Source organism: Chiloscyllium punctatum, chromosome 27 (genome assembly GCF_047496795.1).
Source record: "Chiloscyllium punctatum isolate Juve2018m chromosome 27, sChiPun1.3, whole genome shotgun sequence".
NCBI lineage: Eukaryota > Metazoa > Chordata > Chondrichthyes > Orectolobiformes > Hemiscylliidae > Chiloscyllium > Chiloscyllium punctatum.
The window spans coordinates 11,218,913-11,234,700 of NC_092765.1; the positions used below are offsets into that span (position 1 = coordinate 11,218,913).

The following is a 15,788-nucleotide window of genomic DNA, read 5'->3' on the forward strand; positions in this document are numbered from 1 at the left end:
ATTTAAAGGAGATTAGCAAAGTGGAGAGGCAGAGATGTTCAAGGAGTAAATTCCAGAGATTAGGGCAGAGACAGCTGGACACTAGTAATAGAAAAAGTCAGGAATAAAGAGCTCTTGACACATGATGTTAGCTCTGGGTAGGAGATCTGGGTTCAAGACCTGTCTGCTTCAAAAGGTGTGTACAGTAATAGGATACCTGAACAGGTTGACTAGAAAATATCTTAAAAGTCCGGAATGAAAGAGGAGGTCATAGTTCCTGACTGCCTTCCTCTCTTTCACAGTTTCAGTCATGCCCAGATATTCATTGAGAGGGACCACATTTTACCCATTGTTTAGAGAGAGGAGAATGCTCTGGAGTGCAATATTAGCCCCTCTAATTCCGTTTTAATTTAGTTCCCTCCTTCTCTTCCCATCCTTTTCCAATTTTGTTGCTGTTCCACTGTGACATTTCACCTTAACTAGTGATGCAGGTGATTTGGTGGTGGTTTAAATTTTAAAAATTTCAGCAATGTACAGCCACTGGAATTGGGAGAGTGCAGATACCTTGGAGTGATGGGGGGATGGTTAAGGCTGGAAATCACTTCCAGATAGCAGCAGTGATTGAGCATATAGAGGGCTTTGAAAACAAAGATGGGAATCGTAGAACAGGTATTGCCAGATCAGAATCTAATACACCTGAGAGCACAGTGAGATAATACCTGGTACAACTTGTAATGTAGGCAAAAGAGTTTTTAATAAACTCATGACTGCATTAGATAGAGGATAGAAGCAGGCCAGGAGGGGCAGGTCTAGATGTAGTATGAATATGGTTTCAGCAGCAACAAAGCTGGGGCATTGGCTGCCTGAATATTGCCTGCGAAATATAAGCAATATTACAAAAGTGGAATCAGGCAGTGTTGGTAAATCCACTGGATACATGGCTATATTTAGAGACAAATGATACACTAAAATTGTAAACATTTTGGTTCATCCCCATGGGTGAAGTCAATGGAGTCAATGTTTAGGGAATAAAGTTTATGATAAGGTCCAAAGATAATACTTCAACGTTCCCTGTACTGAAGTAAAAACCTTATGTTGTTCCGGGACACATCAATATGATACATGAAGGATGTCAAGAGAGGCAGTGCTGAAATAGGGCTGGGTATTATCATTGGCTGGCATTTTATCTTCAACATTTCAAAATGGTCCAATGCAGCTCACAGCAAGCAAACTACTTCTGAAGTCAAGATTAGAGTGGTACTGGAAAAGCACAGCAGGACAGGCAGCATCCGAGGAGCAGGAAAATCGATGTTTTGGGCAAAAGCCCTTCATCAGGAAAGGGCTTGAAGGGCTTTTGCCTGAAATCTCGATTTTCCTGCTCCGCGGTTGCTGCCTGACATGTTGTGCTTTTCCAGCACCACTCTAATCTTGACTCTGATTGCTAGCATCTGCAGTACTCACTTTAGCCGAAATACTTCTGAAGTCTAACCACTGTTTGTGGAATAAGAAATATAGACCAAGATTTGGTGCTTTGTGCATTAAGTGTGCAGTCAGATGTCTTTAAGGGGAATTAACTACTGCTGCCATCAGCAAGGAAGCCCTCCAGATCAGGGTCTTAAGTGTTAACTGCCAGATGTCTCGGCCAATCAAATGTTTTACCAGAGAGCTCCTGCCTTAAATGAAGTTTCTGACCAGTTGGAGATTGCATGCCATTGGGATCAGCAGGACTCTTCCTGTACATTTCCTAGTATCCAGGACTCTTCCTGTACATTTTTAATCAACATGTTCAGAAATGTTAAGACTTGATTTGAATGTAGCACTTCTAGCTCAAAGGCAGGGACACTAACATTGCCATTCCACTAAACACTTGCCCTGCCCCATTAGAAAGGGGAAATATATACCCAAAGGAACAAAAATGTTCCCTTCCAAACAGCAGGATAACAACAAGCAAATAATGTTATTTAGTTATTTATGTTGATGAGTAGTTCTGTCCTGGGACACAATCCTGTTCTTCTTCAACATGACCTTTTAGGTTCATTTTACAGAAGCCCAGATGAAACATTTCATCCAAAAAATGGCAGGTCTGAAAGTGCTGTCCATCTTCTGTACTAGCACTGCAAGAATCAGCTTACATTATGTGCTCAGGAAAAAAGCAGCAACTGTTATGTTTTAACCTTCCGATGAGATCACCAACCTTCAAATATCTGACATACTTACACCCTCGAGTTCCACCACAAATCCAACTCACACTGAAGTCTCAGCTTTCAACAAGAAAACGCCTTCCACCTTCAGAGACTGACCATTCCCATTTCTAGTAATTGTTCATGTGAGATTTAATTTTCCCAACTTTGAAAATATTTAGGAAGTGGGACCAATTTCATCTCCCTCCATTCATTGTCACAATGCCAACACCAGCTTAATGTTAGGAGAGATAGACCATGAACAGATTAGGCTCTGTGTTTGGCACCTCATCAGCATCAATAAGTGGCCCAGGGGTGGAGGATGGTTAATCAGTTGGTGCCAGTCATTTCAGCCCTGGAAGATGCGGAGCTGCAACAAGCTGGAATGAGATGCTGTCATCATGATGAGTCTACAGTCTAATCTACAGACTCACCAGCGCTATTCAGTGGCAAAGCACATGGATTCAGAGGAGCAGTAGTGGGAATGACCTGAGGTTTACCAATTTGGGGATCATCAAAGTGACAAGTGCAACTATATCATATCATGTTCTCACCATCCACTGTGAGCTAGGTCCAGCTTGAGAGACACCAGCAAAATTCCAATCCCTTCTGAAGATGACCTCCATGGCATCTTGTCATTGCTCCTTTACCTTCCTGAAGGCAACTCCATTAAAAGAAATCACAAGAGGATGTGAACATTCAATCAATACCTCGGCACAAACAAAGCAGCATTTATTTTCAAAAATGCAGGTCATCCATTGAATTCCATTCCCCCACTGTACTAAAATACTTTGATACATTGTCTAAGCCAGTTAGAATTCTTGCGTTATGGCAAGGAGCCAAACTGCCTGACCCCCACCTTCTGCATGAGTGATGCTACTCTCTGGCCATTTCTCCATTTCCTCTTCAGAAAGTCATTCCTTCATTGTCCTGGAACTACCTTCCAATGGGCATTGTGGGTCTACCTGCAGCACATGCACTGCAGTAGTTCAAGAAAGCAGTTCACCACCATCTTCTTAAGAACAACTAGGGACAGGCAACAAATGCTGACCCAGGCAGCAATGCCCACATCCCATGAGTGAAGTTAAAAGAAATCTATTGATTCAGACCCAGCTGCCTGTGGAGCAATCCAGGAAACACCACTCCCCTATTTGATTCTGTACAGCTGCAGGTTTAAATCACATAGTACCCATTCAATTTCCTTTTGAAATCATAGATTGTTCCCATTGTGACCATGCTGGTGGAAAATGACTTCCAGCGTATCATCACTTTGTGGTTCTGCAGAAGAATCATACAGGACTTGAAATGTTAACTCTGTTTCTCTCTCCACAGATGTTGCCAGATCTGTGAGGTTTCTCCAGCATTTTCTGTGTTTGTTTCATTGCCACTCATTGTGTATAAAGTTCTTCCTCAGACTCTCCCTATCTCTCTAACCTAAATTCCATTGTATTATCAACCGATGGGAAGGGTTTTTCTTTGTCCATCTTATCCTGTCATAATCCTGTTTACCACAAGGGAAGGTGATAGTCTAGTGTATTCTCACTGGATTATTAATCCAGACATCCAGGTAATATTCATGGGATCTGAGTTTGAAATCTGCCACAGCAGATGGTGGAATTTGAATTCAATAAAAAAAAATCTGGAATTAAGAGTCTAGTGATGACCATGAAACCATTGTCAACTGTTGGAAAATCCCATCTGGTACACTAATGCCATTTAGGAAATGAAGCTGCCACCCCTACCTGGTCTGGCCTACATGTGACTCCAGACCCACAGCAATGTGAATGACTCTTTACTGCCGTCTGGGTACTTAAAGATAGGCAATAAATGCTGACTTAGTCAGATATGCTGAAATCCTGTGAATTAACTAAAAAAAATTATCAATCCTCCCCTCAGCTATCAAACTTAAGGAGATGTCATGGGGATATATACATTGGTGATGTTTTTTGTCCCAGCCTTTAAAAGAGGAAAGGACGAAGTGGTTGTGATTATGGGGGATAGAAATTGTGATACTAATCATCTCCAATTATAATACTACATAGCTGCCCACACACCAGCTTTGCAAGATATTTGGGTAAATTGAAACCAACGAATGTTCGTTCTCATTTATGTGTTGTTTTCTGGCAATTGGCATCTTGCCAGATTCAATTGTCATCACAGTGGTTTGTGATGATAAGAATTCAAACCAGAAGTATTTTTTTTCTCTGAAACTATTAGCTGAGTTCCCAGTACATCATTTCGCCTGAAGTGCATGGTTATGTTGGTGAGGGGCTCATAATTCAAGCGACCAGACATGGCAGACTTTTACCATCCAGATTCACAAATCTCCTCATTACAAGAGTATATTTGTTCTTTGAATCTTTCCACTCTTCCCAGGATTCTGGAGATCCATTCTGGAGTGTATTTCCAAGGTATGTGAAACTGAGAGCCTCAGCCTATTTGCAGTTTTTAAGATCTGTCACAATTGTGTTCAGAATGACATTTCATTAGACTATTAAGAGCTCATTTTCACTAGTGACATTGCTGTTTTTTGATCTCCTGTATGTACTACTCTATTCAGATGCGAAGTGTTAAAGTACAGCTGTTTTTCAAAAAGAAAAAGCGTTTGCATCAATGTTAGTATGAAAAGACAAAAAGGAGAAGTTACACATTTCTAAAGAAAAAGTAAAAAAATGTCAGAAATGTGAGACACAGTCAGGAACTAGTTTCTAAAAAATGTAAGATATATTAATGCTGGACTCTCGAAAATCAGATTGTGAAATAAAATTACAAAAATAGGATTATACTACCTGGAAAGTGTGAAGTTAAGAGGTGATTTGATCAGCTTTTAATAAATTAAAGGGGCAGAAAGAGTAGATAAAGAACAATTGTTTCTTCTATTTGGACAATCTGGAAGGCAGAGCCTGAAATTTGAACCAGGACTTACACAATGAAAGAAGAAAACACAGCTTCACATGATTGGTAGAAGCTTGCAATTCTTATTCAAATCCAAATTGATGCTAAATCTATTGCTAATTTTAAAACAAAGTTTGTTACTTTCTTTTGTAAGCCAATATTATTGGTTATATAGAGTTAGATCACAAGTCAGCCACTATCTCAATGAATGGCAGGAACAGACCCAAGGGGCAAAATGATCCTTTGCTATTTCAATGAAGTCAGATTCTCCCATTCAACACCTTCACCGTGCAAATCAACACAGGAAACATCTTATTAGTATTGCTTAGTATTCCTGAGGCCATTTTCTGATCATCTGCAGAATTATTAACAATAAGAGTATATTAAGAAGACATCTTTTTTCTTTTGCTAGAGCACATTAATTATTAGAAAGTCAGTAGAGTAGCAATCATTAACAGGTGAAATATACACAGAGTTGGTTCATATTTCAGCACAGTATGATCAAGATACCTTACTTATTATTTGATGTATGCTCAATGACACCAAATTCCACGCACCCATTACTCTTGTTGCGGAAAGGCAAAGAACCACAGATGCAGGAAATTAATAGCAAAAAACAGAAATTGCTAGAAAACTCAGTAAATCTGGCAGCATCTGTGAATGCAGAGTTAATGTTTCGGGTTGAGGTAATCCTTCTTCAGAACTGGACCTGAAATGTTCTGAAGAGAGGTCACTGGATCTTAAACATTAACTCTTTTCTCTCGTATAGACGCTGCCAGACCTGGGATTTTCCATCAATTTCTGTTTTTGACACTTGTTGCTGACCTACATTGGCTCTTGTTCCAGCAACACCCTACATTTAAAATACATATGTTTGTTAAAAAATTCCTCCATGGCTTCATCCCTCTCTCCCTATCTCTGTAACTTGTTCCCTGTCTCTAATCCTATTATATCTCTGTGCTCACCTGTTTCTGATTTCTTGCACCTTCCAATTTCCACGACTCCACCATCACCTACCAAACTGTGGAATTCCCTCCCTCAATCTCTCTTCCTCTCTACTTTGCCCCCTTTAAGACTCCCCTCAAATTTCTTTGACCAAACTTTTGGCCGTGTTCTCCAATGTCTCCTAGTATGGCTGGGGGGTCGAATTGTTTGGTAACATTCTTGAGAGTTGTTTTGGGGAATTTTACAATGTTAAAGGCAATTTCCAAATGGACAATGTGCTTGAGCACATTCCTTTGCAGTTGTGCTCAAGCAAACTGTTTGACTTATCAACATGCACTCCATTCAGCAAATCCAGTCCGTCTTGCACAGATCCAGAAGAAGCTCACTTATTGGCTTTCCAGTTGAGCAAAGCAGTCTTTGATCATTATTATGTGTCAGTAATGTGGTATGTTGTAAGACATACGGAATATTTGCAACTGCATTGCTAAGAGAGAAGAAACCATACTGAACAGCTGAATACCTAAAAACTGCTGCAAATGACAAGCAGAAGAGGGGTCATTTTAATTCACCAATCAACTTCTTAAAGCATTTGCTGTGGGAAACAAGTATACATAGCTGTTCTATAATTAGGTTCGAGTATCAAGGGAGTACATTGATAGGCAGAATAGATGCGTAGACTATTTTCTAAATAGGGGAAGCCTTTGGAAATCTGAAGTGCAAAGGGACTTGGGAGTCCTACTTCAGGATTCTCTTAAAGTTAAAGTTCAGATTCAATTGGCAGTTAGGAAGGCAAATGCAATATTAGCATTAATTTCAAGAGGACTAGAATAAAAGAGCAGAGATGTACTGCTGAGGCTGTTTAAGGCTCTGAGCAGACTGATTTTGGAATATTGTGAGCAGTTTTGGGTTCCAAATCTAAGGAAGGTTGTGCTGGCTTTGGAGGGGGCCCAGAGGAGGTTTACAAGAATGATGCTGGAGATGAACAGCTCATCAATATGAGGAGTGATTGAAGACTTTCTGTCTGTATTTAATGGAGTTTAGAAAGATGAGGGGGAATCTGATTGAAACTTACAGAATACTAAGACGCCTGGACAGAGTGAACATTGGGCAGATGTTTTCACTAATAGGAGAGACTAAAACCCAAGGGAACAGTCTCAGGGTGAAGAGGCGACTCTTTAGAACTGAGATGAGGTTGAATTTCTTCAGCCAGAGGGTGCCAAATCTGTGGAGCTCATTTCTGTAGAGGGCTGTGGAGGCCATGTCATTGAGTGTATTTAAAAGGGAGATAGATAGGTTCTTGATTAGTAAGGGGATCAAACATTACAGAGAGAAGGCTAGAGAATGGGGTTAAGAAACATAACAGCAATGATTGAATGGCAGAGCAGACTCGATGGGCCGAATGGTCTAATTCAGATCCTATAACACCTGGTCTTATCACCAAATCGCCTCCAGATTAGAATTTTGAGATGACACAGTGTAAAGCGAATCATGGAGTTTTATTGCTTAGAAAGAAATCACTTGGCTCCTCAATTCTGTTCTGGTTCTTTAAAACAGCTATCCATTTATTTCTATCCCTCTACATTGCAGGCTTCTTTTTTGCAAGAAATCTTACTGAGAAATCATCGAAATAAAGACATTACAAAACAAAATTTAAGAACTGTTACATTTGAAGATTTCACACATAGCGCCATAGAAATGTACAGCATGGAAACAGACCTTTTGGTCCAATTTGCCCGTGCCGACTTGATATCCTAACCTAATCTAGTCCCATTTGCCAGCACTTGGCCCTTATCCCTCCAAAGTCTTCCTATTCATATACCCATCCAGAAGCCTTTTAAATGTTGCAATTGTACCAGCCTGCACCATTTCCTCTGGCAGCTTATTCCATACACACACCACCCTTTGTGTGAAATGAATCAAAATATGTTAGCTTTCCTTCATTTTTTTGTTTCACATTATTCTTTAGAACATTATTAATTTTGAACAACTAATTTGTGCTCAAATATACAAGAAGTTTCTTAGGGTTTAAGGAATTGAATTTATACACTGAGTTAATTGAATTCTAGATCAAGCCAAGAACAACAAGCCAAAATGTCAATGCTGCCAGATAAGGAGCAAGGAATAATGAGATTGTTGGTGACCATTAATGCTAAATTGTTTATTTAATGGTTAGTATGAGATTTACGCAAGAGACCAGGTTCACGAGAAGACAACTATCATTTCAAACATCACAAACAGATTAGTCAATGCAAATATCCAAGTTATCCTCACAATATTCAGTCAGGGCAGAAGAAATGGGTATTTCATACTTGATGAGATTGATTATTCTATTCAATGAGTATCTTGCCTAAAGGCAAGCCATTGACTCATTTTCTGTGGAAGCTTCATCCCAAGTTATTTTTCTTGGCAGTTTTTGTCCATTGTGGTTTGTCATTGTCTTCCACCATCTTGTGATAAACGTAAGGCTACCATAGCTGGATCAGCAATTTTGCTTTATCCATTCATGGAATATGGCATTTGCTGACCGAGCCAGCGTTTATTGCCTGTTCCTAATAGTCTTTGAGAAGGTCGGGCGAGTTGCCTCATGAACTGTTGCAATCTATGCTGTTAGGGAACGAATCCCAGGATTTTGAACCAGTGACACTGGTGAAATAGTGATATATTTCTGAGGTAGGACTGAATGGCTTGGAGGGGTCTTGCAGGTATTGGTGTTCCCATGCATGCATTCTCTTGAGGAAGATAGAGGGTTATATCACTTTTGCAGCCGACTAAGGAAGTTCAACCCTGCCAAGTGTGAGGTTGTCCATTTTAGAAGAACAAATAAGAATGCGGAATACAGGGTTAATGGTAGGGTTCTTGGTCAGGTGGAGGAACAGAGGGATCTTGGGGTCTATGTACATAGATCTTTGAAGGTTGCCACTCAGGTGGATAGAGTTTGTAAGAAGGCCTATGGAGTATTATTGTTCATTAGCAGAGGGATTGAATTCAAGAGTCGTGAGGTGATGTTGCAGCTGTACAGGACTTTGGTTAGGCCACATTTGGAGTACTGTGTGCAGTTCTGGTCGCCTCACTTTAGGAAAGATGTGGAAGCTTTGGAGAGGGTGCAGAGAAGATTTACCAGGATGTTGCCTGGAATGGAGAGTAGGTCGTACGAGGATAGGTTGAGAGTTCTCGGCCTTTTCTCGTTGGAACGGCGAAGGATGAGGGGTGACTTGATAGAGGTTTATAAGATGATCAGAGGAATAGATAGAGTAGACAGTCAGAAACTTTTTCCCCGGGTCCAACAGAGTGTTACAAGGGGACATAAATTTAAGGTGAAGGGTGGAAGGTATAGGGGAGATGTCAGGGGTGGGTTCTTTACCCAGAGAGTGGTGGGGGCATGGAATGCGCTGCCCGTGGGAGTGGTAGAGTCAGATTCATTGGCGACCTTTAAGCGGCATTTGGATAGGTACATGGATGGGTGCTTAATCTAGGATAGAAGTTCGGCACAACATCGTGGGCCGAAGGGCCTGTTCTGTGCTGTATTGTTCTATGTTCTATGTTCTATGCATGTTGTTGTGCAGGTTAGTGGTAGGGCAGAAGCTTGGGAAAACAGTCAAAACCAGTAAAGGGTAACAAAAAAATTTTAAAATGAGGGAAAAATTAAAGTATGAGAGTGACTGCAGTTATAATTATACATAATGATAATGTACAAGCAAATTGGATTGTATTCAAAATGCATACCATTCACCACAAACACGTAGCGGCTGCAATGTGTCCCATCAACAGGATGCAGCTACACTGAAGCAACAGCCAAAGTTTATTAATCATTCTCTCCCAGCACTACAGCACCTCTCAATCTCATGACCTTTGTCACCTACAAAGACAAGCGCTGCAGACACATTGAAGCACCAGCTCTTGCAAGTTCTGTTCCACAGTCCATCCTGACTTGGAATTACAGTGTATTCATGATGATGATGGTGATTATATTGTTATTATCTGCCTTGGAATTATGTTGTATTAAATCAAATATCACTGCTTCACTGCTGCTCTGTCAAAATCCTGGAACTCCCTTCCTAACAACATTGGAGGTGTTTCCGCACTGCTTGGATTACAGATTGAAGAAAATGGCTCACAGCCACATTCTAAAGGTCAATTAGGAATTAGCAATAAATGCTGCCATAGTCAGCAACACTTTCTTCCAATAACTGAATCAACAGGTAAGTTTAAAAAGCGCTGTTGTTAGAATACCATCAACGCTAAAATCACATGCCATATTTACTTGGAAATATTTTGCTTTTTTTTAATATCATCACAGCTGGATCAAAATACTAAAATTTCCTACCTGTCAACATTGGCTTAGCACTATGTGTGTAAGGATTGGAGCACATCAAGGCAAAACCCTATCATCAGTTTATCAGGGCAATTAAACATCAGCAATTCTGTTTTGAAACTCTTCAAAATGATATTCCTGACAAATGATGTTCTGAAGGACCGTCAATGTTGTTCCAGATGCAAATATAATGGCCACTAATTATCTCAGTGTTTCTCTTGCTTCACCATCACAGTTCTCTGGAAGTGCAGGGGAAAGTCAATTTAATGCTGTACTTCTAACAAAGTTATAGAACAGGAATGGCAACTTTAGCTGCTATTCCACATTTACTTCCTGAGTTGTTAATTGTCATTTAGCTAGACAGAGAAAATATCAGCTTGCAGCAGTCCACTCATTAGACATGAGCATCACCGACTGGGCCAGATTATTGACCATCCTTAGGTGCTCTTAACCAGGTGGGGTGAGCTCCCTGCTTGAACCATTGCAGGTCACGTGTAGATAGACCTACAATGTCCTTAGAAAGGGAATTCCAGGATTTTGACCCAGAAACAGTGAAGGAATGGCGATTTATTTTCAAGTCACTACATCCATATTCACCTCTGGTGGAAACCTTCTTCCTCCTCTTCTTTAAATCCTAGGAGAGCAACACACATGGCATTAGAAGGACAGAGAGAGAGCAAGACTTCAACATTTAACATGAAAAAAATCCTCTTCTTCAGGCAATCAATTCTGCCTACATAGCCTTATTCATTTGATCAGATTACTAACTACAAGATGACCTAATGTTTCACATTGTTAATTGGTTACCATGACAGCACAGTTTTTATTATAAAATCAGTCCTTTGTTACTAAGTATCAGGAACACTACCCAATCGTTGAAAAATGAATTATCCGTGAAACAGTGTGCAATCTAAAATTGAAAACAGTTAACTGTGATTAATTAACTTGCACTAAATATATAGGATATTGTTTGAGGTTATAGAAGAAACTTAATTTCAGGCCTTAAAATAAAACGTCCATAAGAAAATTCCTTATTTTCACACAAATCTCAAAAGACTAAGAGTATCTGCAGCATGGCTTTGCAGAGTTAAACATTGATTCGAAAGAGTGAATCAAAAATAACTTGAGATTTGATGATTTAGAAAACCCTGAATTTTTTTCGTCATTTTGGTCAAGGACAGATTTGAACTTTGGTAAAATTGTTTGCAGTGCCACCTCCTACATCCTTCCAGGTTTTTCTGCCATTGTGTGTGGGTCTTCAGCATTACTGCTCTTCTGAAGGTTTCCTTTTTATCGTTATAGTATTGGACCCCAGAAGCTATTCAAAGTTCTTTGCAGCCTTGGAAGGGTGGGATGTATGACTGCCATATTCATTAATGCGGTGAATAAATTCAGTTTGTCTTGTTTGGTGTGTGAAGGAAAACAATAACCAAAATTCACAAAGCACAATCTCCTTCAGCTATAAGGGTATCACATCACTCAACAACCGCCACCCCACCCCCCCAGCCCCACCTTCACCCCACCCCCTCCGACTCCAGTACAAGTCCCAATGTGGTAAAGAGGTAATGTAACTGGGCAAGTAATCCAGAAATCCAGGCTAGTGTTCTGGCAACAGGGGTTTGAATTGGGCGGCACGGTGGCACAGTGGTTAGCACTGCTGCCTCACAGCGCCGGAGACCCGGGTTCAATTCCCGCCTCAGGCGACTGACTGTGTGGAGTTTGCACGTTCTCCCCGTGTCTGCGTGGGTTTCCTCCGGGTGCTCCGGTTTCCTCCCACAGTCCAAAGATGTGCAGGTCAGGTGAATTGGCCATGCTAAATTGCCCGTAGTGTTAGGTAAGGGGTCGATGTAGATGTAGGGGTATGGGTGGGTACGCTTCGGCGGGGCGGTGTGGACTTGTTGGGCTGAAGGGCCTGTTTCCACACTGTAAGTAATCTAATCTAATCTAATCTAATCTCACTACAGTGATAGTCAAATTTGAATTCAATAAAAATCTGGAATAAAGAACTGGCCTAATGGCAACCATGTAACCTCTCTCAATTGTTATAGCAACATATCTGGTTCACTAATGCCCTTCAGGGAAGGAAATCTGCCATCCTTACCAGGTTAGCCAACATGTAACCTCAGAGAGACAGCAATGTGTTTGACTCTTAACTGTCCTTTGAGCAATTAGCGACAGGCAATAAATGTTACCAGTGATGCCCATATCCGATGAATGAATAAAAAATGAGGACTCCATTGAAGCTTGATATACCCCATCAGGGCTAAGATGTAATATTTCTAACTTATCAGTGCCTAATCAATGTCAATTGCTAAAATATGAATCAAATTATACGGAGATAACAATTAGGAAAATACTGAATATAATCACTGTACTGCCCAAAAGAATGGAGGAAAAATGGTCCAATCTTCCAGTCTCAGAGCTTTTTGAGTCTGGTTGTACAAACCCAGATGTGAGTCCCAAAGCATGGAGTCTGTGGAAACTGCGTGTATTGTTCGATGTCTATTTTATGTACAGCAAGTTTGAACTTTTAAAGGGCAATTCCCCAGTTCTCTGGGACCCTCAGACAGTTCCGGCATTCTTACGTGTATTCAGGAAATATTAGGCAATGAAATCTGAGTCTAACTCCAGGGTACGTAAACAAGGATACACCAACATCCCAATCATTCACAATGACCCTATAGTAGCTGCCACTGACACACCATACCGACCCACAAACCACCCACTTACCCAACCTATCACCTTGCCTATTCACACAGTCATCTATTAAGTAATTCACTTTCATCCTTTTGTCCATCACTGACATTCACTCTGAGCATTTAAACTTACCTTACAGCAGTTAGCTATGATGGAGCTTTCTGTGGGACTTTTTGCTCCACACTTCTAATTAAATGGGGATTGAAAGTCATAGCCAGAAACGGAGACCCTCTTTGGGACTGCAGAAAAGTAGGAACAGCGAGACAATTTAACTGTGATTGATACCACATGGAAGATCCGGGCCATTGTATTTATATCTGGATGATTTGGTTAGCACAGCGGCTGAGGTCACTATAATGTTTTGATGTTTCTGAGTGTTATTATTAGAGAGATCTTATTCTGACTTATTCTGTGAAGTAATTCTATATTCCTAAACTTATTCAAATGTTGCTTTATTACATTTTGTGTTATAGTTTAATGGTGATTAGATCTTTGAGTCACAAAATTGTAGATTCAAACCCTTTACCATATCTGATCACTTTTAGTGCAGGGTGCCCTTCAGAGTAGATGTAACTTGGAGAGTGTAGCATTGTCAGTGGTGCTACTTTACATGAGATATTGAAGTGAAAACCTGTTCAGGTGGCTATGAAGAACTTAATATTATTTGAAGAAGAGGAGTGATACATAAGCATCAGCTTGCAACAAAAGGATATGACCTCACTGTAAAGCACATCACACTGTAAACTTTTGCTATAAATTCTGTGTCTTACAATCTTATTCTCCACCATCACTTGATGAAAGAGCAGCATTCCAAAAGCTAGTGTGTCCAAATAAACCTGTTGGACTATAATCTGGCGTTGTGCAATTTTTAACTTTGTACACCTCAGTCCCAACACCGCCATCTCCAAATCATAACTTCAGGCATGATATTCAATTAGGACCTCATCCACCTCCACTCTGTCAATGCCAGGAAAAAAAGAACTGGTCATTTATTCCATTGTCAATTTGGAAGTAATATGGACAAATTCCCTACCACATCTGCCTAATACAATAATGATTACAATTCAAAAATAATTAATTAGATAGGGAGCATTTTGTGACATCATGAAAGTTGGCAAGTTTGTCATGTCCGTACAACTCTGAGGTTAGTCTGTGAATAGATGATTTAAGAAAATAGCTTCTGTCGTTGCCTGTCGATAAAAATATACTTTTAATATTTCTTTCAATTCTAGGCTACAATGCAGTATTTAATGAAACTATATATTATCCAAATTGATTTTGTTATTTCTCTGAGGCCAGTTTAATCATGTCACAGTTTTATTAATTTATTAGAAAGGGCCTTATGGAGATTGTGACCTGGGTTGTTGCTTGTTTAAAGCAATCAGCCACATGGGCATGAAGGGTAGAGTGACCTGTTTCTATTCTGTACGTAAATGCAGTTCAGTGGCTGTCAAAGAAGCTTTTCATATCCCAGATCAACTCAGGTTAAAGCAAAAGGGCAAATTTCCCAACAAATGAGGTGAAACAGTGATCAGAGATTCCTCAAAAGTAATTTTACCACTGTGTGTAGAGTTACTGAACAAACAGTGGACATTTTGCTGAGCAATGTGCATCTTCATCAGCTAATTATTTCCTTTTTTTCTCATGATGACTGTCACCTCCAATATTGCTCACAATGTAAGCAGCTGCTTCCACATAACAAGCATGATGCCCGGGTGCTTGTTCCCTGTTGCTTGAAGCATCCTCTTTATTGCCCGAGCTCAACACAGATTAGGAACTTAACCAGGAAACTTTCAAGGTGCAGCAACCCCCATCACCACGCCTCCAGTGATAAAGCTTTACCTGAATCATTAGATTAGATTAGATTAGATTACTTACAGTGTGGAAACAGGCACTTCGGCCCAACAAGTCCACACCGCCCCGCCGAAGCGTAACCCACCCATACCCCTACATGTACATCTACATCTACCCCTTACCTAACACTACGGGCAATTTAGCATGGCCAATTCACCTGACCTGCACATCTTTGGAGTGTGGGAGGAAACCGGAGCACCCGGAGGAAACCCACGCAGACACGGGGAGAACGTGCAAACTCCACACAGTCAGTCGCCTGAGGCGGGAATCATGAAGGGATTTGTTCCTCTGAGATAAGGTTCAAAATTAGAACCTTTGTTCTATATTTATGTGAGTTTGTCTCCAGAAATTGATGCAGAAATGCTTATATTTGTTTTTATTTGGTGCAGAAATGTTTATATTATCTCCTATAATATAAAAAGACTGGGTGAAAATATTACAGTATTTAAGTATTCAACAGATATTTATTACAACTATTTTGTACAAATATTACATTCTTCAGTCACATAACTGTCTTGGCCAATATTAAGCTATTATTTCATGGGGAGGTGGTGACATAGTGTTTATATCAGTGGATTAGTTATCCAGAGGCACAGGTCAATGTTCAAGGGACATGGGTTGGAACTCACCATAGCAGATGGTAAAATTTGACTTCAATAAAAAGGGGAAAATCTGATGTTAAAAAGTTGGCCTAACTGTGACCATGGAAACTCTATTGATTGTTGTAAAATAATTTGTTTCGCAAATGCCCTTTACAAGAGGAAATCAGCCATCTGCCATCCTTACCTGATCTGGCCGATGCTATTACTCAATATATTGTAACTGGGCACTTTAGGTAATCAGGCTGAATCAGCATGGTTTTGTTAAAGGAAAATCATGTTTAACTTTTTTTTTGGAGCTCTTTGAAGTCGTAACATGTGCCGTGG

At 40.2% G+C, this 15,788-nt stretch overlaps 1 protein-coding gene across 1 annotated transcript in view; it reads left to right on the top strand.

Moving 5' to 3' along the window:
• Positions 1-4,405: 4,405 nt before the first annotated feature.
• The window catches only part of LOC140453413 (protein THEMIS-like), a 62,852-nt gene continuing 51,469 nt past the window's right edge, over positions 4,406-15,788 (top strand). The window contains exon 1 of the mRNA XM_072548063.1: positions 4,406-4,570. Coding sequence (XP_072404164.1) covers positions 4,453-4,570 — 118 coding nt within the window. The 5' untranslated portion in view covers positions 4,406-4,452. The remainder of the gene's footprint in view (positions 4,571-15,788) is intronic.